The 23,246-nt window shown below is 50.1% G+C and overlaps 2 protein-coding genes across 4 annotated transcripts; both read right to left on the reverse strand.

Annotated features, from left to right (window-relative positions):
* Positions 1-851: 851 nt before the first annotated feature.
* Positions 852-14,789, reverse strand: GFOD2 (Gfo/Idh/MocA-like oxidoreductase domain containing 2). Of its 3 annotated transcripts, XM_071757288.1 has the most exons (4): positions 14,646-14,748; positions 12,947-13,041; positions 10,348-10,689; positions 852-3,104 (listed from the first exon to the last, which is right to left on the reverse strand). In XM_071757288.1, the coding sequence occupies exons 3-4, from the start codon at positions 10,604-10,606 to the stop codon at positions 2,206-2,208; spliced, it is 1,158 nt and encodes a 385-aa protein (XP_071613389.1). In that variant the 5' UTR covers positions 10,607-10,689; positions 12,947-13,041; positions 14,646-14,748; the 3' UTR covers positions 852-2,205. The 3 variants fall into 3 exon arrangements, with proteins under 3 accessions (XP_071613389.1, XP_071613387.1, XP_071613388.1); XM_071757286.1 differs by lacking the exon at positions 12,947-13,041 and having other exon boundaries at positions 14,646-14,789; XM_071757287.1 differs by lacking the exons at positions 12,947-13,041; positions 14,646-14,748 and adding an exon at positions 14,485-14,569.
* Positions 14,790-17,556: 2,767 nt separating this feature from the next.
* CIAPIN1 (cytokine induced apoptosis inhibitor 1) lies at positions 17,557-23,213 on the reverse strand. The gene is made up of 8 exons (XM_071757291.1): positions 23,044-23,213; positions 22,802-22,954; positions 21,465-21,541; positions 21,033-21,204; positions 20,759-20,832; positions 20,363-20,478; positions 19,787-19,856; positions 17,557-18,834 (listed from the first exon to the last, which is right to left on the reverse strand). Exons 1-8 carry the CDS (start codon positions 23,198-23,200, stop codon positions 18,724-18,726), a joined length of 930 nt encoding a protein of 309 aa, XP_071613392.1. The 5' UTR covers positions 23,201-23,213; the 3' UTR covers positions 17,557-18,723.
* Between the last annotated feature and the right edge of the window lie 33 nt (positions 23,214-23,246).

A 23,246-nucleotide genomic window follows, 5' to 3' on the forward strand; every position in this document is an offset into this window, starting at 1 on the left:
CACTAAAGGGAAGGTCTCAGGGCAAGGAGGACAACTTCAAAACACGTCCCAAACTGGACTGAAATAAGCCAGAGCTGTTCTGCTGAATGAAGGTGGCAACTTCCAGGTGATCTCAGGTCTCTCACCTGCTTTTCACAGCAGAGACATCACAGACATCAGATGCTCCAGCTATGGCAGGAATGGCAGTGCTCTACCCCGAGAGGAAGGTTTGCCGAGATGCAGCTTCTTCCACTGCTCCACCTGCTACAGCTGGAGCCAGGGAATAAATTTACACCCTTTGCTTCCTTCTTCAGCTCCCAACAGAGATGAAGTTGCACAGAACACAGGATCAGCCATGCTCTGACCCTTTAAACCACATCAGTAGATTTGTTTCTGTCACTCTTACTATGCTAAAGTAAATTAACACCTGAAGGTAAGAATGTGATTTACACACTGAGCAAAGCAAGCTGTCCCAGCCAGGCAGTGGAGATTTTGCTGCTTAGTTGATATCTTCCAGCAATTTCCAAAATGAGTCAGGCAGAAACATAAAGATCCTGTTAACCACAAAAGTTGGCACGGGCAGTCTCAGATAGGCAACAAGATCCACCAAACCAGCTACTCAGCAGTGGCAGTCCAAGAGAAACAGCAAAGAGGTGGGAAATAGATCTTCTTGTGAGACATGACTGACACCTCCTAGGACAGCACAGAACTATCTCCTACTGTTTCCACACCCAAGTTTTCCAGGTGGCAGCAACAGAGCAGAGAAGCAGGGAAGGACTCAAGGGGTGCCGAGTCCCAGCTGTGAGTCTCCTGGTTTTATTTATTAGGATGGTTCCAGCATGACCCAAATCAAACCCAAGCATACAGCTGCATAAAGAATGCCCTCAACAAACACAACATTTTATTTCTGTAGAAAAAAATACTTTTCAGGAAGGACCAGCTTATGAAACAGCAGTTTGCATGTTAATATATATAAATACACAGGGTTACAACCTATTGGGAAGTACATTTAAAAAAAGCTTTCAAGTACACAACATAAATGTGATAAAATTAGAATATCCCTTCTGCATACCTGCCTCAGAGAGAAATGTTTTGGAAGCAGAACAAACTTCCATCTCTGATCTGCCAACACATCTCTCCACAAGCTGCAGGAGGACACAAGGATGGGCAGGACCAGAGGGCTAATTAATATCCAGTGTTTGAGATCAAGAGCAGACTTACCCCAGGACAGTTCAGTCCCTATTCTCTCAACTACCAGGACACATGTAGTGTGACAATTACCCAGCCAGCATGTTAAGGGAGCTCCAAGAGGTATGAAATATCTCCTTACTCCCACCTGAAGGTCCCCGGGAGGTTAATGCTGAACAACCTGGTCACCAGCAACACCTTGGAAACCCTGTGACCCCCAGAGGGATTTGTTACCAGTCACAGAAGTGAGAACGTGGTGGTGCTGCCAGGTAGTAAACACAACTGACAGACACAGAACTTAGAGAAAAAAGCTGCTGGATGCAGGCAGCCTCTAGAGCAGAAGGAATAATGTCTACAGATAGGGTGGAATTGCATAAATCATCACAGAATTCCTTAACATTTTCCTGTCAAGACACCATCAACAGAAAATTCCTATAATCATTTAAATAAAATATTAAATTACTTTGAAAGACTTTTGTCACCTGCAGGAAGCCAAAAGGCTGTTCCTTATGTTACAAGCTTTAATCTGTCCCTTCTATTTTTTGTCCTATAGGAGTTTAAAGGCCCCTTACATCACTAAACCCTTTTATAAAATTTTACAAACTGACGAGTAAAACTTAATCAGTCTCCAAGAGAGAATGAAAATGCATCTGAACAACAAATACTCCCTGATCTTGCTCTGCATGCTCTCATTTTAAAATAAATAAGCAACCTGTGCAAGAGGAGTTGTGTCCCAGTTCTGAGCCATGCAAGGGCAGAGATCCCAAGTGTCACTTCAGCTACTGCAAGTGCAAAGGGCAATTCAAGTTTTCCTACCTGTCTCCAAGACAAAAATTAAACATTTGCAAACCCAGAAACATTTAAAACTCTTTAAACGATTTAAATCAGAACAGTTTCTATCATAGCACGACACATTTTACAAGTTTAAAAAAACCAAGGAACTTAGGTTATTAAATAAGAATCTACATATCTTAAAAACAGAAAAGTTTTTAACATCACAGCCAGAAGTGTGAACTGCAGCCTCCCCAAACAGGATGTTCACAGGTTGTTTCTCTGAAGGGCCTCGCAGAGGTTCTGATTGGCATCTGGTTCCTCAGTCATCACCTTCACCACCTCCCACTCTCCTGACCTGCTGGATTTCTTGATGGCCTCTACCACGCTCTGCATGTACAGCCCATCTTCAAAAGAGGCTGCCATGGAGACAGGCTCATGGTCCCACGTCCGGTGGTCTTCCTGGTCTTGAAAAGACTGACGCAGTGCTTGGACCATGTACACCATTCCCTTCAGGTAGAGCAGAGGGATGTCCTTAAACCCCTTGTCCAAGAGGCCCTCCATGACAGTCAGAGAGTCTGTAAACAGCTGCTCCTCTTCAAGTGCAGTGTTCTTCTGCCCAAACAAGTCTGTCCCACGAGCTATGAGGCGGCCGGCAGACCCGACAACCATGACTTCATGGATGAAGGACCCGGGCATGTTGAAGTTGAGAGTCACAGTGCAACAGACACCCTCACTCATCAGCATCTGGAAAAAGCAGAAGTCATCGCTCGTGACGTGGCGGATCCCACTTATAGCCGTGTTCTGCTTCACAAAAGTCTTGAGCAAGCCGTGGACCTTCTCTGCTCTCCTGCTGGTGATGTGAGTGAGGAGGTCGATGATGTAGGTGCCCATGGTGTGCAGACCACCTCCCCCCATCAGCTCGTCACAGATCCAGTTGTACTTGTGGCTGAGCAGGCTGCCCCCATAGACTCGCACGTCACAGACCATCACCTTGCCCACGTAGTGCTCTTCCACCAGCTGCTTCATCTTCACAAAGGTGGGCAGGAAACGCAGAACGTTGCCAACGATGCTCATCAGCTTGGGGTAATACCTGGCAGCTGTGACCATCCTGAAGGCATCCACAGAGGTAGCAGCTTTCTCACAGATCACATTCTTCCCTATTCCTGTGCAAAAAAAATAAATAAGTAACACAGCACACACAAGTGAAGCACACCCCAGAGGTTGTCAAGACACAGAGATTTTAAGAGTCAGGCTGTCCAGCTGCAGCTTCAAAGGCAAAGATCCGGGAACTAAAATAGGAACATCAAGTGCAGCAAGAAACCAAGCTGCTTCCAAGATGCTCCAGTTGCAGAGCTGGCTGATTCCCACAGTAAGAGGCTCCGAACGAGAGGATTTTTACACCATGAAAATGGCCAAATGGCATAACTTGGCATCAAAACAAGATATAATTTCCATATTGTAGCTATGAAATAATTTTAATGCCTGTACAGCCAGAAAAAAAACAAACCAAACCAACACATACCCTGCAGGGAAGAGATCAGCAAAGGAGAGATTTTATCTTCACTTTGTATTTCACCATCATTATGAATTTATTATTTTAAATAGGTTAATAGAAATGGGACATACAAGATACTCAGTGGCCTCTGGACAGAACACAAGGATTAGAAATAATGCTTTGGCAGGTGGATTGTTTTAAAAACACAGTGGTTTTATTGCTGATGATGCACTTCATCTTGTGCTCCTGAATCAATGTCAGCAGTCAGTATTTAATTTTTTTTTAGTTTAAAGCAGAATTAAAGTAACACAAAAGGGCATCCTAGTGCAAGCTTCCAAAGCAAATCCCTACACCCAGTGCTCTGCTGGTTTTCCCTCTTCCTCCCCCATCTTTACCCTTTGCTCATGCCATGGCTTTACTTTTCCATATACATCTGTGCTGATAAAATAAGTCTCTACACATTTGAAACACAACAGCCAGAAGTGTACCTTGAAGTTTCCAGACACTACCTGGAGATGTCAGACCTTGAGGTCACACCATACTCCAGTTTCTGCCTAAGAATTAATGGAATCACCACAGAGGAGGGCAGGGACATCTCTGAAAGCTTCTCCTTACCCAGGAGCAGCCTGGTCAGAAGAGTTGATAATCCCCAGTCACACCAGTACCAGCATTTCAGGGGGCCCTGGCATGGGAAGGGGACCCAGATCCCACCCTACAGCTCCTGCTCTTGGCACTTCATCTCCTGGCTGCATCCAAAAGGCCTTTCAGGAACCCTCTGAGCTCCCATGACACGTCCCTGGGCCACCTCAGGCAGGGCTCATATGACAGGTACAGAAAACTCTCAGCCTCTATTTCTAATTGCAACGAGCAAAATCCAGTCAGATAATGAACAGACTGCAGTTTTACTTGTCTCGTACAAAGAAATCCCCTAAATAGAGATGAGTCAACAGAGCAAAGATGAAGGTCAAACTTGTGGGAACATTTTGGCTGCCAACGTGTAACCCCCTATTTTGGGGACCATTTGTGACTCTTATCCCTAACCCCTGCTCTGGTCAGTACCCTGCAGGGCCAGCTGAAGCATTTTGAAATCCTTTATTTGCCTTCTCCTTACCACTGACACCAAGCCAAGTTACTTTTTAAAAAAACAGGGAAAAAAAAGCAAAAGGATCTTCCCAGCATCCTAAGCAGATCTGCAGTTCTCAAAATTGGCAAAAACCCCAAACCAGCTCTTGATCCAGGTACACAGGTGGCAGAGCTCACTCAGCAGGCAGTGCCTGGCCAGTGCTGCTCTACCCTCACACAACCCCACTGCTCTCCACAGGAGCTGGAGGCACAGGAGCCAGCTTAGGCTGCAAACCTGGCATGGAAATATTCATTCATCTTGGCTCTGCTTCTGGCAGGTTCTTGCCCTGAGTTGGCTCTTCAAGGAGCCAGTCAGTGTCTGCTCTGAGGACCCAGGGCAGAGTGGGCTGAGGCCACCAGTGGGGACAGGGACAGCCACCCCCTCTGGGCTGCCCCTGCACTGCCACCCTCACCTCACCTCACCTCACCTCACCTCTGCTTGCCAGTGCAGGCTGAGCTCACACTGACTGCTGCTGCCTTGCTTTGGGCTGGGTACACCACACCCCTGGGATAATCCTGCAGGGGGATATCCCCAGGCCACACAGCAAGGATGAGGATGGAGCTGGAGATGGCTCTGAGATCCCTTATCAATGCCACGTGGCTCAGCCTTCTGCTTCCCCAGCCAGAGCAACTTGAAGTCTCACCTTGTTACTCCTGTTCTGGTCGTTAATGACCTGAACTCCATACCATAAACCACTGCTGCAACATTTTCTGTTGAGGTCCTCACCAGCCAGGAGACATGAGAGTCCACCTGGGGTGCTCCTCAGAGCCCCCAGTTCAGCTCCCCACATGTGCCAGTTCAGCAAAGGAACCTTCCTCTTCCTGAGCAGATGGGTTCAAGCAGCTCAGAGGTGAGACTGAGCCCAGAGCAGAGGTTGTACTCCTGGGAGGAGGTGAACCTGTGCAGCTGGGTGCCCCCTCCTCAGAGGCAGGAAGCAAGGACAGCAGCAGCTCTGCTGATGGAAAGCTGTCCCAGCAACCAGGGACTGCTCTGCGTGGCCCTCAGAGTGAACCCTGCCTGTGGGGTGCACATCACCTGCTGCACACCAGCACTTCACTCAGGCCCAAGATGCTAAGACCCTCTTTCTCCCTAGAACTTACTTCATTTTGTCCTTATCCAGATGTCCAGGGTGTCTGCCCTCCCTCACAACAGCCTGTGCTGCTTCATGCCCTGAAGATGGACATTTCTCTGCCAGCCCACCCTGCAGGACCACCCTTGAGCTCCTTTAGGTTCCTGGGAAGTGCTGCTTGCTCCCAGTGCTGCTTTTGTCATTGCTGAAGATGTAACAAGGCACCTAACACAAGCAGCTAAGCTCCAGGAAGCTCTGCAGCTCTCCACCAGCTCTTGGGCTGCTCATGACTGGAATTAAACCTGGATGGCTTCAGCCTTCAGCACAGCCCAGAAGGGCAGTGCCAGCTCTGTCCCCAGAGGGGTCAGAAGGCTGCCAGCCCTGTGTGGGACACACAGCCTGACCTACAGCCCCTGCCCAAAGCACCCCACAACAACCTCATCTCTGCTCCCAGCACACAGGAACCACCCCTCCAGGCAGGTCCACACTTCCCAGCAGTGATTACTAACTCACCATCCAAACTGGAGAAACTACTCTGACCACTGGCTGTTCAACTGCTTGTTGTAGTAAGAGGGAAGCAAGAGACAAAAGTCACTATTGCCAGGGGTCCTTACACAAACCACCTAACCCGTTTTCAGGGGAAAAAGCACTTGATGGATTCCAAGATTTTTCAGATTTAGTAAATAAACTGGACATTTGAAAGGAGGTCTCTTAATCACATTGATGTAACACAGCCCAATCATGGCTGCACTCAAATACCAGATTCTAAGTGTGTTCTCACCCTAATGAAGCAATCAAAACAAGAGGTGAGCTGAGGGCTGTCTGGCAGCAGCATTACATGAGATTACTTTCTCCTACAGGAATCTTAGGTCTCTAGTCAGATCCACACTGTCCATCAGCAACAAAGCTTTGGCTTCTCCTGCAGCATCTTAGCCACACCACATCCCAAACTTGCCATATGTGAAATATTTTAAAATAAAATGGTTGATAAAATGCAAGCACAGAGCACTCACTGCTTCCTCCTGCTACCAGGCTGATGCTGCCCAGGGACATGAGAGGAGCTGGGGATGAAACAGGTCCCAGCCATTGCCAGGAGCCTCCAGCCTGCTGCTTCCTCCTGGCTTGGGGGGCTCCCAGGGTGCACAGGAGGAAGGGGAAGGGACCCTGCATCCTGATGGGGCCTTGGGAGAAGACATGCATAAAAAGAGGGGAGAAGTGAAGCCCAAACCCAAAGAGTTGGCTCTCCCTGCAATCACCATGCACATCAGCTGAGGTCTCCTCCCTGCCTCAGGACAGGCACTGGGACACCACAGGAAGGACACAGACACCACAGCTCCCTGGTTCCATCAAGGAGGTCCTTGCTATCCCAGGGGATCCCAGGAGCAGCCTGGAATAGGATGGCAGCAGAGGTCCTGCCATCCCATGTCCCTGTGGGACAGGGTCAGAAGGGTCCATGTGCCACATAGCCTGTCCTGGGCTGGCACAGCCTGTTCCTGGGACAACCACCACTTCACCTCTTTGGCTGTTCCTCTGCCTGGCTATCAGAGCCACAGCTGCCCATCTGACACTGCCAGGAGCAGCTCAATTGCCACCCCCTGCCCCCTCTCTGCACGAGTTATAATGTTGACTCAAACCACTACATCTCTTTACCCCATGTTCAGTGTCCACTGAACTGCAGCCCCAGTTCTTCTCAGCCCCTGAGCAGCACCAAATCCCTGAGGCTGCACCTAGGAAGATGCACAACCAGCTGCACACCAGATGTTGCTTTGCCCACCATACGGAGTTGGGAGAGTCTGAGGAGTCTTCCCAAAGAACCTGCTGGTTCAGGAGCCTCCCAGTGAGCTCACTCCAAACCACAGTCCTTCGCCCCACTTCTTGTTTGTCCATGGTTTGAAAAGACCCACACTACTTGTTCCAGAGACAGCATGCAAAGAGCACTCACAGCATGCCTGTTCATCCTGTTTCTAGAGCAGATCTGCCTTTGTCCCAGCCCACAGCAGTGATAAAACCCATCCCGACTCCTTCCTTCATAATTAACATCCACGTGGTATAATTTGTAGGGACGCCACAAAATCAAGGGGTCAAACAATCTGCATTGCAAAGAGATCTTAAAAAAAATGTAATCAACCAATATAAACCAAGAGACAAATAAAAGGTTCCTCTGGAGCCCCTCCACCAGGTGTCTGGTTGGCAGCCAGGCTCAGTGCACACAGCATCATTATCTTCAGCAGCCTGAAGGAATTTTACTCTGAGGACTTCCCATGTTCTGCCTCCCAGAACTTCACCTCACACACAAACTTCCCATGTTTTACATTCCACTCCAGCCAGGAGCTCTGCTCTGTGCTCACACTGCAGAGCTGGACACATTTGAACTGTGGGAGAAGAACGACAACACAGACATTTTGTGAAATAAATTTAGTACCTCCAAGATCAAAAGAAGCACAGATTTTAAAATAGCTACTTGCTTTGCCTGTTGTGGAAATAAACCATAAGATTGCTCTGGTGTTAATTTGCATTGCCCTCCGGGCTTTGATCTGTCTGGTTCATGAACTCAACCCAACATTACAACTTTGCCTCTCATGCCCAAGCTGTACTCAGGCTCATTTAGGGATGTCTGTCAGTACAAAACATACAAGCAAATTGCACTGCCTGGAAAAACTAGGGCTCTCACTCCTCCCTGCCATACATAAAAATATTGGTGTATTTTAAAATAATAGGGGAAAAAAAAAAAAAAAAAAGAAGGAAGTTTGAAAAATTAGACGGGTAATAAAAGTGTATTTTTCAGAAAACTTTTAGAACAAACAAACCCCAACAACACACAAGACTCTTATGACTATCCCCCATTAGATCTTTCCTACAGCCCAGCCTCTCAGCTTATAAACACCAACCTATTAAATACAATCCACAGCCAACAATTCCCCCATTATAAATATCACTCCATCAATCTGAACTTTCAGAGAAAACACACTTGCCCCCCCTGGGCCCGTCCTGACTTTGTGTTCCTCCCTAATGCTCAGACACAGCAAACCCCCCAACACCTGCTGACAATATGTCACGACAGACCCAGCAGTGGATCTATAAATACCACTGTGGCAAACCCTGAAAGCTGAAGGTCAGCATCAGCCCTGGCTCTGAGGTGCCTGCATCAGTTTGCAGATCAGAATGTTTCAGGGCAGACAGAAGTGAAGACTCAACCACCCTGTGCTCCCTCATCCATTACTTCCCCTGTTTCAGCTTCCCACTTAGCTGTGCTTCCAGCTAAGTACACAGATCACCTCTGTACTTCTACACCACCTGTATCCCCCTCTCCTCTTCTGGACAATGCCATCCCAGGGGTACCCAGCCTTCAAAGAGAGCAGCTCAATCCATTTCAGTAAATAACTCAGAGAAGGTTCCATCCTCTCCCTTTAGTTTATTTGATCATCACAAGAACTTCTGACATATTTAAAGAGATCAATTCTAACTTGCAGTTCAAATATTAAGAACTCAGAATTCCTTAAATCCAAAGGACAGTACTCTAACAAGGTAAAGAAACAAATCTAACATGATAAAAAAAACAAAGAAAAAAAAAAAAAAAAAAAAAAAAAAAAAAAAAAAAAAAAACCAAAAAACCAAAAACCAAAACAAACCAAAAAGAAAGAAAGAAAGAAAAAGAAGCCTGAAATCTCTCTCTGCAAATCTAAATGTCACTGCAAATGTCTGGCAGAAAGTTGTTTCCTTCCAAAAGGAATGTTTGTAGCAAAGAGTCTGAGGACAACAAACCACCCTGGCTCACATGGGATGAATATTACTCTTCCTAAAATTAACTCCTGTGGACGTCCTGTAAACACCATAAAAATATCACACTTGTTACTTAGAGAATTTCACACTCAGCCCCACACTGCACTCTGTGAGAGGACATTCACTCTACAAACTCCCACGTTGGAGAATTAAGACTCCTCAGGGGGGCCAAGCAGTTGGCTCCCTCCTCCCAGTCTGGGGGGGTTGCTCATCCTGTCCTGGACATCCACACCCAGACCATCCTGTGGGATTCCCCCCACTGTCCCAAACATCTTCTTCTCCCCCAACAACTTCCCTCCTGCTGCAGGGGGAAGCAGCTGGGACCACCCCAGCCTGTTATGACAGAGCTGCTCCTCAGGAGTGGCCAGGCCACAGCACCCTGCCCAAAAGCAGAAGATGCAGAGAATTTTAGTCCTAACTCACCAGGTCCCACTGAGTGCATGCAAACATTTTTTCAAAGACTTTTAACTTTCAAACTTGGCTTTATTTGTGGGAAAAACAAGAAAGCAGACCTGAAGAAACCCCCTAACCATGGCAAATATCAGTTTCCTATTGCAAAACATGGGAAGATTTGAAATTAATTAAGCAACGTAAGTTGGTTTTGTTTTTTTTAAATGGGCATAAAAACACTCTTCCCCCTCATCATCTCTGCAACAGCTCATTTTTATTAAAAGCTCCCCATATTCAGTCTGAAGAAGACATGGAATGTTTTAGCCCAACTGGTTCAAGATTTGCAAAGTTATGAGCAATTATAAATAGTATTTTTACAAAGAGATCTAGGTAACCATTCTCACAGATGGTGCTACCAATTCCACACAAACCCTGTGGCACTGCATTTGTGCATTGGGGCAACCAGAATTGTGCTGGGGTAACAGCTTCAAACTTCAACCTGCCAATGAGCTATGGGGTTTTGGTCCAACTCCAAAGATAAAAATGTACCTAGAGCCTTGACAGCGATCTGCCGGGTCAGGGGGGGCGGAATGTTGATGCAAACCAAATCCACATCCTGGTGCAGCAGGACATCATCAGTCCGACTGGTGTAGAAGGAGATGTTCATTTCCTCTGCCAGCTGTTTGGCTTCCTCTTCTGTCTTGCCCCAAAGTGCCTCCACGGAGAAGCCTTCTGCTCTCAGCAAGGGCACCAGCACCCGGGCAGTGCTGCCAGTCCCAAACACACCCACTCCAGGAAGCATTTTCATCCGTGTTCACTCAGCATCAGGGTCTACACAGAAGTCTTCAGCCTCATGTTCAGCTCCTCAGCTTTCCCTCCCATCTGCAGATCCTAAAACATGAAAAGTTACAAGTCAGTTTTAACCAAAGGCATGTTATGTTTTGAAATCCTGTGCGTCCAGCCTGAATGCCAGCTGCTGCCCTTCACATGGCAGTCAACATTTTCAGGGATTCTAATGAAAAAAAAACAGAACCCTCAAAACTTGCAATCCATACAGAAATCATATTAAGGGAGAGGTCAAAAAAGCCTGCTGCAGGAGGATGGTACAAAAGCAGCTTGACAAAGTCACCAGCATCTCCTGAGCTTCAAAAGTCAGGGTGCATGTACAGAAACACAAACATCCCAGGAGAAACCAGAGCCACCAAGACACAAACTGGGAGTAACAGGAAGCACCAAGGGGAAAGTACACAGAGTCTACTGCACCAGCAGTAAAAGCAATTAGTTGTGATGATGTCAGTCCCTAAATGAGATAAAGGCTTGGGAGGCATCGTTGGTGAGAGCAACTGAGATCGCTGCAAATAATAAGCAAGATTTGGGCATATAAATGTTTCTTCCAAACTAAATACACAAACTGAATACAACTACTTGGAGCTCAGCAGTTTTAGAGCAAATAGTTCAGCTACTCCAGAGAACATGGAGGAAAGATTTCCTGTGGGGAGAGCGTGGTCAGCCTGGGCAGGAGACAGAATGTCAGCCCTTAAAGCTGTGATGAAAAAGGGACAGGGCACTCCTCTACATCCACTGTGGGGAAGTAAACATTCCACTCAACTCAGAACAGTCACAAATCTCTCCTTCTCCCCATGCCATTTCATCAGACCTCCCACACCTCAAACAATTTGTGTGCAACCAGCATTCCCCCAGCCTGGCAGTGCCCATACTGCCCAGTAATGACCAGTGCAAAGCTGCAACCCCACCTGAGCTTCCAGGTGTCTGTGTGGTACACACATCACACTGGGAAACAAACAGCAGTGCTTGTGAATATTTATTTTCCAAAACACACACAACTGTTTACAGATGCAACAAAACACCTGATGAAGTGTCTGCTGAATTAATTCAGTATGGTTTTTGCTTGTTCTGTGCAAAGTCAGGGTTGCAGTGATATGGTCATGGTCTGTCTCTAAAAACAAGAACAAAGTTCATTTGAACTTTAATTAACTCCTTTTTACCTAACTTTTAGCAGAACACTCAAATAAGGATGGTACCAAATAGGTAAGCATTTACTAAAAGTAAAATATTTACTATTCTAGGAGAAAGAGTAATTTACTGGCAGGAAGGATGCCTTATGTTCAGGCTTGTTTCCTATAAATAACAAAACCAAAAAGCAAGCCCTGCAGCTGGAAGGACAGTGAGTACAACTGCTGAAGCTCTGCTCCCCCACCCATCACTATGGGGCAGGTGACAAGCTGGAAGCAGAAAAACCACTGGCAGTAAAGCTTCATCATCTTCTGAGCAGGGTGGGACAGAGACCAGGTGAGGATCTGCCTGCTTGCACCAGATGGCACAATCATAGAATCACAGAGTGGTCTGGGTTAGAAGGGACCTTAAAGATCATCTAATGCCAACATGATGGGCAGGGACACCTCCCACTAGGATCAGGTCCTCAACCATGTCAAAATTACACGACGGAAGTTTAGAAAAGATTGAATTCTTCAAAATGCCATTACAGGCACATTGCTGCACTTAACATGGGCACACAGGAGACTCCCGCTACTCAGATGAGATGATTTCTGTCACACTCACTCATTCTAAGCTTTACTTTTTTCCATTTCCCATTCAACTGCCTCTTAAAAATCTCAGTCAGGTGGAATTAATTTTTCACTCACTTATTCCCACAATGTGAGGTGCTGTGGCACCAGTGTCACCAGCAGCTACTAGCACAAACCCACCACAGCTCCTGATGGTACAACTACAGGACAGGAGCTCCCCAGGAGTGCCACAACAAAGCAGAACTCACAGCCCCAGCCCCAGCAGTCACTGGGTCTTGGGGTGTCAGGACATGGGTGACCCCCAACCCCTGCAGCCAGCAGGCTCTGCAGAGAACAGAACTGGCCAGGACTGCTTCAACACCCTCACCTGAGAGCTGTGCACAGCCCCTCATCCCCTCCCCAGTATTTCACCAACTGGAAAGCCCTGGTTTGGCAGGACAGGCACAGTGGGATGGATGTGGATGCTCTCTGAAGGGCAGCAAAAACAGGGTCCTTGCACACAGAGTAACAGAGCACCCGGGACTTACTGGAGAAAACACTGAGAGAGCTGTAACAGGAGGTCCAACAGGAGCTTTTGGAAACTGCAATATCACCCCACCCACCTCCCTGACACACTCATGTGCTGGCATTTGAGACATTCCAAACTCGGCCAACCCAGGGAAGCAATCTCAAAATCCACTCCAGAACGAGGCCAGAGCTGAGGAGAGAGGCAGCTGTAATTCAGTCTGCTGAGATTGAACAGAAACCTCAAATGACAGCACTGTGCCACCACAGAAATCCCCAGGGTCCTGTTCTCTGGAGCTCTACTGGCATTTCTGATAAGCTAGGGGTGGGGAGAGGCAGAACCTTTTATCACAAAGGTGACCAAAATCTATGTAAGCATGAGCTAAGCAAGCAAAGAGTCCTCAGTCTGGAAAAGATACAACCAACAGGGATGTCATGGAATGTCATAGAGTCATGAGTAGCTCAGGATGAAGAAAGACCACGTTTGCAAAGACACCATTGAGGGTCACATCCAGTACAAGTCACTGAGCTGCAAACTAGTGAAAACCATATTCAGCAGAGCATGGAAGCAGCTCTCTGAAAGAAACACCTGGAACTGCAACCAGCACCAGCAAAGAACTGGGTACAATATTTATGTATTTACTCTGGGACCCAGCAAGCCTAAAGTGGGCAAAGAGTCCTCTTGCATGTCAAGAGATACAAACCAATCTCCTTTTCCAAGAGACAAAATAATCAAAGCCTGCAGCATCAGCCTGAACTTATGTTTTCAATATTTTCAAAGAGAAGGACTTAAAGCTCTCTAATCTTGTTGCTAGCTGCCAGCCCTTGCTGTGGCCACAGAGCATTTTCATTCTAACTGAATTTCATGGTGAGTTTGAAGTCAAAATCACAGAAAGGAGCAGTTTTAATCTTTTGAATCTTGCAGACAAAACCGGGATAAGAATCACTGAGGTTTTCACTCTGGGAGAACCAGAACTGGGTTCTGCAGGGACCCCAGCAGAGGTGACAGCGATGCTGGCAGGGACTGCTCTGGGATCCAGTGAGGTCCCCGCAGGAACCGAGGGGGGGAACTTCCCTGGACCACCCCGAGAGGCTGGAGGTCACCTCAGACGTGGTGTCACTTTCTCCGGTCACATTGCTCACAGCCTTCTGGCACACATGTACCGAACCTCTGTGTGTCCCGCTTCCCCTGCACGCGGTTCAGGTGCTGGTGTCAAACGGACCGACCCACTTTCCGTACTGGAAGGGCAGCAGGTTGGGCCATACCCCGCAGAACCCCCGCCAGCCCCAGCGCTCCGTCCTCCGGGCACCCGAGGAGCCGCAGCAAAGGCCCCGGTTCCGGCACTGCTTCCCAGGGACCGCCCGAGGGCAAAGGCGGCGACGAGGACCGGGGACCGTGCCAGAGGCAACAGCAGCGGGAAAACCCTACCTGGAAACCCGAGCGGTCCCCAGGGCAGCTCCGCGGTGCTGCAAAGCTCGGGGCAGGGCCGCGGTGCTCCCTGCAGAGCGGGTGCGGGTCTGGGGCGGCTGCTCCTGAAGTGCGGACCCTAACGAGGCTGGAACAGGCAGGACGCCCCTCACCCGACCCGACCCGACCTGACCTGACCTGACCCGACCCGACCAGCCTCCAGCTCACCTCAGCGGGCCGGACAGGTCAGCCCCCCCCTCACCTCACCTCACCGCACCTCACCCCGAGGCACCGGCCCCGCCGGGATCCCCCGCGCCCCGCCCCGGCCACACCCGCCCCGCCGCCCCGAGCCGGGGCAGGGTGCCGGGAGCGCTCCGGGCTGCCCTTACCTGCCGCCGGCCGGGGGAGGGGAAGGGGAAAGGGGCTGCCGCCTCCACCCCGCCTCGCCTCGCCTCGCCCCCCGCGCATCCCCGCACCGAGCGCGCTCCCGCGGCCGCTGCTCGCTCCCGGCCCGGCCCGCGCAAGCGCGGCGGCCCCGCCCCTTCCCAAATGGCGGCGCCCGGAGCGGCTTCTCCCGCCGCGTGCGGGGCGGCCAATCCCGGGGCTGCGGCCGAGGGACAGCGCCGGAAACCGGGGGAGGTGGGCGGGATGGGGCGGGGCCTCATCCCGTGATGTGTCGTCATCCCGTGATGTGTCGTCATCACACGATGTGTCGTCATCACACGGCGTGCTGTTATCGCAGCGCCGCGCGCCGAGCCTCTGCCCTGCGGCCGCCTGCCCCCCGCCTCCTTCCCCCCACTCTGGGGGTGCTTCCCGGTACAAGGCGAATGGGGTCGGAGTGGGGATTCCCGTCCCCAGCGCTGCCCGGGGGGTCACCGGCAGTAGCAGCCCCGCTCCCCTGGCACGGCAGCGCCGCGGGGCTGCTCGGGAGCTGCCGCCCGGCGCCTGCTCGTGGGCTCCAGCGTGTCCCGGGCTCTGGGTGTTGTTCCCCAGGGGCAGCACATGGCACCTCTCCTTGTTCAATCCCAGCATGGGGTGGTGCAGAAGGGACCTTTAAAGGTATCTGCCCCAACGCTCTGCAGGCAGCAGGTCAGGTTGCTCAGTGCCCCGTCCATCCTGACCTGGAATGTTTCCAGGGATGGGGCAGATGCCACCTCTCTGGGCACCCTGGGCCACTGCCTCAATACCCTCAGTGTAAAACATTTCTTCCTAATACCTAAGTCTGAATCTCCCCTCTTTCAGTTTAAAACCATCACCCTGTGTCCTGTTGCTGCAGGCCGTGCCCAAAAGTGTGTCCCCATTTTTCTTAGAGGCCCCTTCAGGGACTGGAAGGCTGCCATAAGGTCTCCCCACAGCCTTCTCTTCTCCAGGCTGAACAACCCCAACTCTCTCAGCCCATCCCCAAAGGAGAGGTGGTCCAGCCCTCAGATCATATTTAGTGGCTTGCTCCCAAGAGGTCCACCCAAAAAAGCCCAGGTACAGGGCATCCAAAGAAGAGCCCCTGTACAGCCTCCAGGCTCCAGCTGTGGACAAGTCCTTCTGCGGCTCATCCTCTCCCAGCATTGCACAGGAGGCTCCTCCCTTGCTCCCAGCAAGCTGCACAGTGCTGCAAAAGTCAGAAGAGAAAGACCTGGGTGGCAGGATGTCAGACAAGTGCTCCTGAGCATCTTTTGCATTCCCCTGGTTCAGTGCGAGGGAACAGGGAGATGCCGAGAAACTGCAACCTCCTTCTCTACAACTCCCTGGAGAAGGCTCTTCTCCCAATGAACACGTTCCAGGACAAGAGGAAGAGGCTTCAGGTTGCCCAGGAGGGGGTTTAGATGGGATATTGGGAACAATTTCTTCCCCAGAAGAGTTGTCAGGCCCCAGCCCAGGCTGCCAAGGGCAGTGGTGGAGTCTCCATCCCTGGAGCACTTCAATACCCTGGAGATGTGGTGCTGAGGAATATGGTTTAGTGGTGGCCTTGGCAGTGCTGAGTTAAGGACTGGACTTGATGACCCTAGAGGTCTTTTCTAACCCCAGCAATTCTGTGATTTGATGATTCTGTAAGGATGGTGGGATTTACAATGAGAACAGTCCTTCCCTGGAAGATGGCCACATCACTGCCCAGGCAGGTGCTGCAGGGACAGGTGGGCTGGTGGTTCCATCACATCCCTTGCTGCTTCTCTTTGGGTGTCTCGGTCTGCTTTGTGCCTGGACATGGACTGAGTGTGCCTGCCAGGTCTGGAGGGCTGAGTGAGGCTTCTCCTGCAGCTGGTAGTGATCCGGGGGCTGCTGTTGGCAGAGCCCATTCCAGAGCCATCCCTGTGTCTCCCTGCCCTTGTTTGGGCAGCCGGGCCCCACGGGTGTGCTCACAGCAGGGAGGTGACCTAAATGGGGACAGGTCCTCCTGGGCCGGGCAGGGGGTGAGCGAGGGGGCTCAGGGCTCTGCCCCACAGCACCAGCATGGCCCTGGGAATGCTGGGGAGACCGTGAGGCCAGGAGGGTGTCCTTCCTGAGGAACCTGGGCACATCTCCCTGCCCTGCTCTCCCAGGGACAGAGTGACCACAGCCTCTCTCCCTTTTGCAGCACTCGAGCAGCTCCTCGTCCCAGCTGCTGCCCAGAGAGCGTGGCCACTGAGACACTGGAGCTGCTCCTTCTGCTGTGAAGATGGAGAGGAGGTGTCCTGCCTGTCCCTGCTGGAGCAGAACCCAACCTGCCCCACGTGCAGTGCCCAGACAACCACTCCCTGTTCTACATTGTGTCAGATAATGATTCTTTGATGTTTGACATCCCAGGCCCTGCGGAGCCATGGGCTGAAGAGGAGCAAGAAGGCTGAGGGGTCAGTGCCTTGGTCTCAGGTGATGGAGTTCCCTCTGGAGCTCTGGGCACACTTTTTCCAGGGTGCCACAGTTCACATCACAGCTCTGCTGCTGTGGGTGCCATGGGCACTGGAGAGCCTGCTGCAGGGTGACTGCTGGGACTGGCTGTGGCAGAGGGCAAGGTTGTCACCTGCTGGTGCAGCTGTGGACTGGATGAGGAGGTGCTGGTGCAGGAGCTGCAGAGCTGCCTGCCAGAGAGTGCAGAGACCTTTGTGTGGCAGCCCATGGCCATTACCACAGAGCTGTGGGCAGAGAAGCTGTGCCAGTACCTGGCCTGGCACTCACCCTGCTGGGAGGGTGACAGCATGGTGACCAGCCCCGGCTCCAGCCTCAGCACCAGCCCTGGGGGCAGCCTCAGAGCCTCCTGGCTGTGGACTCCTGCTGATGGAAGGAGGATTGCACTTTAGAACATCACTTACATCAGTCTTAAAACACACTCTTTACTACTGGTCACTTTTATTTCAAGAACAGCCTTTCATCCCAGCTCCATCCATGAGGTGAGTGTGTAACTCAGCACACCAAGCAGTGGCATCCTGCAGAGCAAGAGCTCTAAACAAAGCAGCATGGGACACTGGCTTTGCCTCCTCTTTCTCCAACAGCTCCTGCATCTGACACCTGGGAAGATGCTTCACTATTAATTACACAAATAAACAGCTACCAGTATCTTGCAGAGCAGGAGCAGATGGTGACCACAGATCACCTACAAATCAAGTTATTGCTATGTTCTTACTTTTTGGGCACTGCAGGTAACTCACTTGGTAACCACCAGGAGAGGTGACAGTCTCAGCTTGTCCTTGTCTTGAGCAACTTATTCTAGTTGAGAGGCATCCCTGCACATGGCAGGGAGGTTGGAGCAGATGATCTCTAAGGGCTCTTCCAACCTAAGCCATTCTGTGCTTCCAGATCATGCAAGACAAAAGGGTCTGGGAGACAAGAAACATCTCCTTTAATCTGCTCCCTGCCTTAAGGGTTGGAGTTTTCTCAGTGGGACTCTGTCGTTTTGGATGGAACTAGGTGGGGGCAGGAACCCAAAGCACCTGGCAATTCATCATGCCTGCCAGAACAAGAGTTCACATACTCTGCAAAGAGTAGGTACTGGTAAGTGTACTCACAGCTCCTGGCTTGTAACACGGGGTAAGGAGCTGCTGGTTCGAATTTCAAGCAGGGCAGGAGCTCAGAGCCACCTGGAGAGCTGAGCCAGAACTGCTGATTCATCAGGGAAACCAAGGCAAATTACAGCTGTACTACAAAGGCAGGGGGAAGCACAGACCCTGCCACAGGCACCCGAAGTCAGCCTGACACTTGATTCTACTCCCCTCTGCTGGTGGGACAGCCGTGATGATGGTCAGTGTCCCAGGATCAAGGCAAGCCAGCTAAAACCAAGTGCAATGCAAAGTCTAACACAGTCTAACACCACACCAGTTGTCACCAAAGATTATCTGGTAGCCCAAAACTGATTACAAATTATGAGCTCACAGCAGTGTCCCTCCCCAGCAGGAGTATTGGCCAGAGAACATGAGTTTTTGAGGATGAGGAGGACTGCAAGAACCTCAGACTGATGAAAAAGCAGAGGAGTCCTTCACAGGACATCCCAAGATGTCTTTGTTAGGCATCGTGCAGCTGGTTCTCTTTCAGGAGAATCTTCTCCCCAGGTTTGAAGGCAGGCATCCCCAGGTAGGGGCAGCTGGCACAGCGGAACGCGTCTCCCAGGTAGCACTGGAAGAGAAAAAAAGGAAAAAAAAAAAAGCACCTTCTGTCATCAGGGGCAACTTTCAGTTCTCTGCTGCTGCGACGGTTTTCCTGATGCATGCTGTGCTCCTCAGCATGTAGCAGCACAGAAATTGCTTCCCTTGTACACTCCCCTATATGCCTGTTCAGCAGAGCTGTGCAGAGCCCCGTGCTCATGGGGAAGACCCCAGAATCACTGAATGTGAGGGGTTGGAAGGGACCTCCAGAGATCACCCAGTCCAATCCCCCTGCCCAGCAGGATCACCCAGGGCAGGACACACAGGAATGCATCCAGGTGGGGTCTGAAGATTTCCAGAGGAGACTCCAGAACCTCTCTGGGCAGCCTGGGCCAGGGCTCCCTCACCCTCACGGGAAAGAAGTTTCCCCTCATGTTGAGCTGGAACTTCCTATGTTCCACGGTAAAACCATTATTCCCTGTCCTGTTACTGGGCCCCTTCCTCTTGACACCCACCCCTCAGATATTTATAGAAATTAATAAGATCCCCTCTCATCCTTCTTTTCCCAAGGCTGAACAGCCCTAGGGCTCTCAGTTTCTTCCCAGCAGAGATGCTCAAGTCCCTTCATCATCCTCACAGCTCTCCCTTGGTCTCTCCCCAGCAGATCCCTCTCTCTCCTGGACTGGGGAGCCCAAAATTAAGATCCACCCCAGCAGGTGCTGCCTGGGCCTCCATCTGGTGACATCCCTGGTGAGTACCAGAGCAGGCTTGCTGTTTGGCCTGACTCCTGCCAGAGCAGCACCTGGGCTGGAGCAGAGCACACACAGAGCATGAGGGCACAGGGTAGCAGGCTGCAGCCCAGCAGAAGCTGCAGAAAGTCGGGAGCAGTCAGACAGCTCAAGGAGCAGTCATCACAGCACACAGTTCTTGGACACAAATCATGTATCACCAACCATAGTATAGAAACAAAAATTACTATTTACATTTCCACAGGCAGATTTGGGCTGTGAGCTCCTCTTCTCCTGTTCCAGCTCTTCAGCGAGACCACACGTGCTGTAGAAAAATAAAGAAGCCACCTGCATCTTTCTGCTTATAGGCTGAGTCTCCAACAGTTGTTCACAGGCAACAGCTCTCACTGTCACACAACACACCTGACACTGGAACTTTCAAGCTCTTCCCTCTATTCTTCAATACCACAGCCTGTGTAACAAGTGTTGAAACACTCCTCAGGTTTAAACTGAGAGGGAAATGATGTGCTATTCCCAGATATGAAATCCAGGAAACCAGGGTTTTAGTCAAGGTTGCATAACCTAAGTGGCCACCTTCAGGAAGGCTGCTGGTCACATCAGTGTGGTGAACTGTAGCAGTTTTGGCATGGCCAGTCAGTTCTCTTTGTGTTTGGATTTGCATTCAAATACTTAAGGTATGAAAAGGACATGAACCAAAAGAATTCTGCTCTGAGGAACAGCAAAGTGTCAACAATCTTTTAAAACTGTTCAACCCTAAGGGTTTAAACTAACAGTTAAGAGGTTTGCTGATATGCTAATGCCAGCACTGACCAGTTCTTGCAGGCTTTCTTTTTGCCCATTTCTTTGCAGGATGGAGCTCTGAGGGAAGATGGATCTGGCTTCTTCAAATCCTCTGAATCCAACAGCTCATCAGAGTCCAGCAAATCCTGAAAAAATACCCAGGCAGATAACATGCAGGAAACTGATTGGTCATTAGGGAGTGACATTGTTCTGTTATGTCCAAAGAAATGCTGCTATCTGTAGTGCCAGCATTAAAGTGCTGCAGCTCTGCCCCCTAATCCATGTCTCCTCTCCTCCCTTGCTCTCATGACCTCAGCCAGCACCTGGCATATTTTGCCCTGGAGATGTTTTTCTGACTGAAAGGATTTAGAAAAGGAAAGGAGAGAGAAGGAACAATAGCAAAGCCTCACAAAGAAGACCAGATACCATCTCTTCATCATTCATATCATTGGCAGAGAGTGTCCAAAGCTTGGCAGCAGATGGGTCCACAGAGGGTTTTCCTGGAGCCAAAACAGAGGAAGAAACAGCAGTTACTCCAGTCTGCCCCAGCTGCTCCCAGTGAACAGAGTTCAAACAACTCTGGCAAGCCCAGCATTGCAGGGTTTTACTGTAACCCTCTTCACTTCAGTGTTGTCCCCCTGTTCCAAGGGATGCTTCCCAACAGAGAGCATTCAGACATTTGCCATGCACCACTCCTTACCTGAGGGACCTGAAGGCTTCTTGCCAAGAGAAAGTTTGAGCTGACTTGAGGATCCCACTTCAAAATTGGGCTTTCTGCCTTCTATCTGAACAAGGAGAAGGTCATTGCCTTGGTAACCCGAATGCTCTCGGACTGACTGTGCCTCCTCTGGAGTCAGTGCTTCCTTTTGCAGCTGCAAGTGAAAATTTTTGGTTACTCTCATGTAGAACCCCTTCTTTCCACCCCCATTCCAGCACTCCCATGAACAGGCAACGGATATTTTCAGTTCTGAAGACAAATACAATCTTAGCAGTAACTACACTTTGTGGCAGAAAGTGTCCATGCACATTCACAGCAAACTGGGGCAACTGAACACCTTGTCACCCAGCAGGTCCCCAGGAACCACCACTAATGTTTCATGGAAGTTTCTGGAAGAGGTTACTACATACCAACCTCTTTCACCTTCACCAAACCAGAAAGGGTCAGAGCTGTGGGGAGTTCAGCTGCAGTCTTGATGCTGCTGTTCTTTCCTGGAAGACACAAAAGCAGGAAGTAGGGAAGAACAAGAGAAACCTGGAAGCATAAGAGCTTTAGAAAGAAATTCTTGATCCAAGCCTCTGCTTTAGAAGTGGGTCCTTTCTAGCTGACAACAGGAATAAATAAAAAAAAAAAAAACAACAAACCACAAGCAGCTTTTTAATTAAAGTAACAGCCTGAGCTCACAAAGCCATTCTAGCTCCAGATCACTTCTATATATGGCAAAACCTTCCTCAGCCCAATTTACACCCCTTAAAATCAGGGAAAAAAATCACCCCGGACCCCAAACATGAAAATCCCCCTAAGTATTTTCACAAATATAAGTGAAACTTGGGAAATTTTCAAGACATGGACTCTTAAATAGATATTACGTTCAAAAACGGAACATTCCAGAACCCTCTTCTCATAGGCAAAAGCAAAATCCCAGTTTAATCAGGAACTCATTACAGGCTTCTTAACTTGGACTCAGGATATTCTCAACACAATCCATTCATCCTCTCTCACCAGTCCCACCTGCACTTTATTCCAAGTCCACCAAATTCCAGCCTGTCAGACATGACTCTGCAAAACAGAACCCTCCTCTGCTCCAGACTCTGCATGTTCTTTGCTCTGTTGCAGAAGCATTTCCCCCCTGCCCCTGTGCTACCACTTCCACTCCAGAGCCACTTCCAGCAGCCCTGCAGCCTGTGCTGACAAAACCCCTGGCAGCACAGATGCTTCTCCTCAGGTGGCAGATCCTTTCCCACTTCCATCCTGAACCAGCTCCCTGTGCCAGCAAGGTCTGAATGCAGGCCAAGTGCAAGACAGAAGAATAACCTTGCATTCACTGCCTCAAGTGTTCCTCCAGCTCTTCAGTGGTCTTCACTCTTAACATTTTTCTGGACCACTATTTCTTAGCTGGCTCCTGGGACAGCCTCTCTCAGCATTTGTCACCTGCTTTCAAAATAACTTCAGAAGCTCCTCCGGAACACATCTGCAACTATTTAACATCACATGCCCTAGGAGAAGATCAGTGTCCTTTTCAGAGTAGCTTATCCAGCTATCCAGTGCCTATCCATCACTTTTGATAGGACTGAGTGACTGCTGACACTGACCAGCTGGGACACAGGATTAAAGCCTTGCTGTTCAGTTAGTGTGTCAGGAAAATTAAAATCTCTGACTGTTGGTATGGGTTCCTGACCTCTCAATTTCAGCTGAATCCTCACAGAACTGCTGTGCTGCCAGGCAGGTGAAGCTGATGGGGATTCTCTCACCTGACTCTGTCACCACCAGCTCCCTCAGGAGGACTCGCCCCCCCGGCTTCAGGATCCGAGCTATTTCTGCCAGAACCTTGGCACTGTGCTGCCCGGTGCTGCCTGGCACCACGCCCGAGAGAACCACATCGAAACTGGACTCCTTGTGAGCCGCTGGGAAGAAAGGGAGAGGAAAAACGGTACAGCTCGAGGTCAGCTCACACGACAGAAGCAACAAGAGTGGAAATGAAGCTCATTATTACACTGGCACAGCTGGTTAACGTTTTCCACGCAGACACGGTTCTCAGTTCCCACCAGCACCTGGATTTTCTCCACCACATCCTTCAGGGCTTCTCCCGGGGGACTGCTGTCCCAGATGATGGCCACACGCTGCCCTGGCTCAACTCCATACTCCCCCATTTCCACAGCAGCAGCAAACCTGAGAGAGGAAAGGGGTGGGGAGACA

The sequence above is a fragment of the Heliangelus exortis genome, chromosome 13 (genome assembly GCF_036169615.1).
Source record: "Heliangelus exortis chromosome 13, bHelExo1.hap1, whole genome shotgun sequence".
NCBI lineage: Eukaryota > Metazoa > Chordata > Aves > Apodiformes > Trochilidae > Heliangelus > Heliangelus exortis.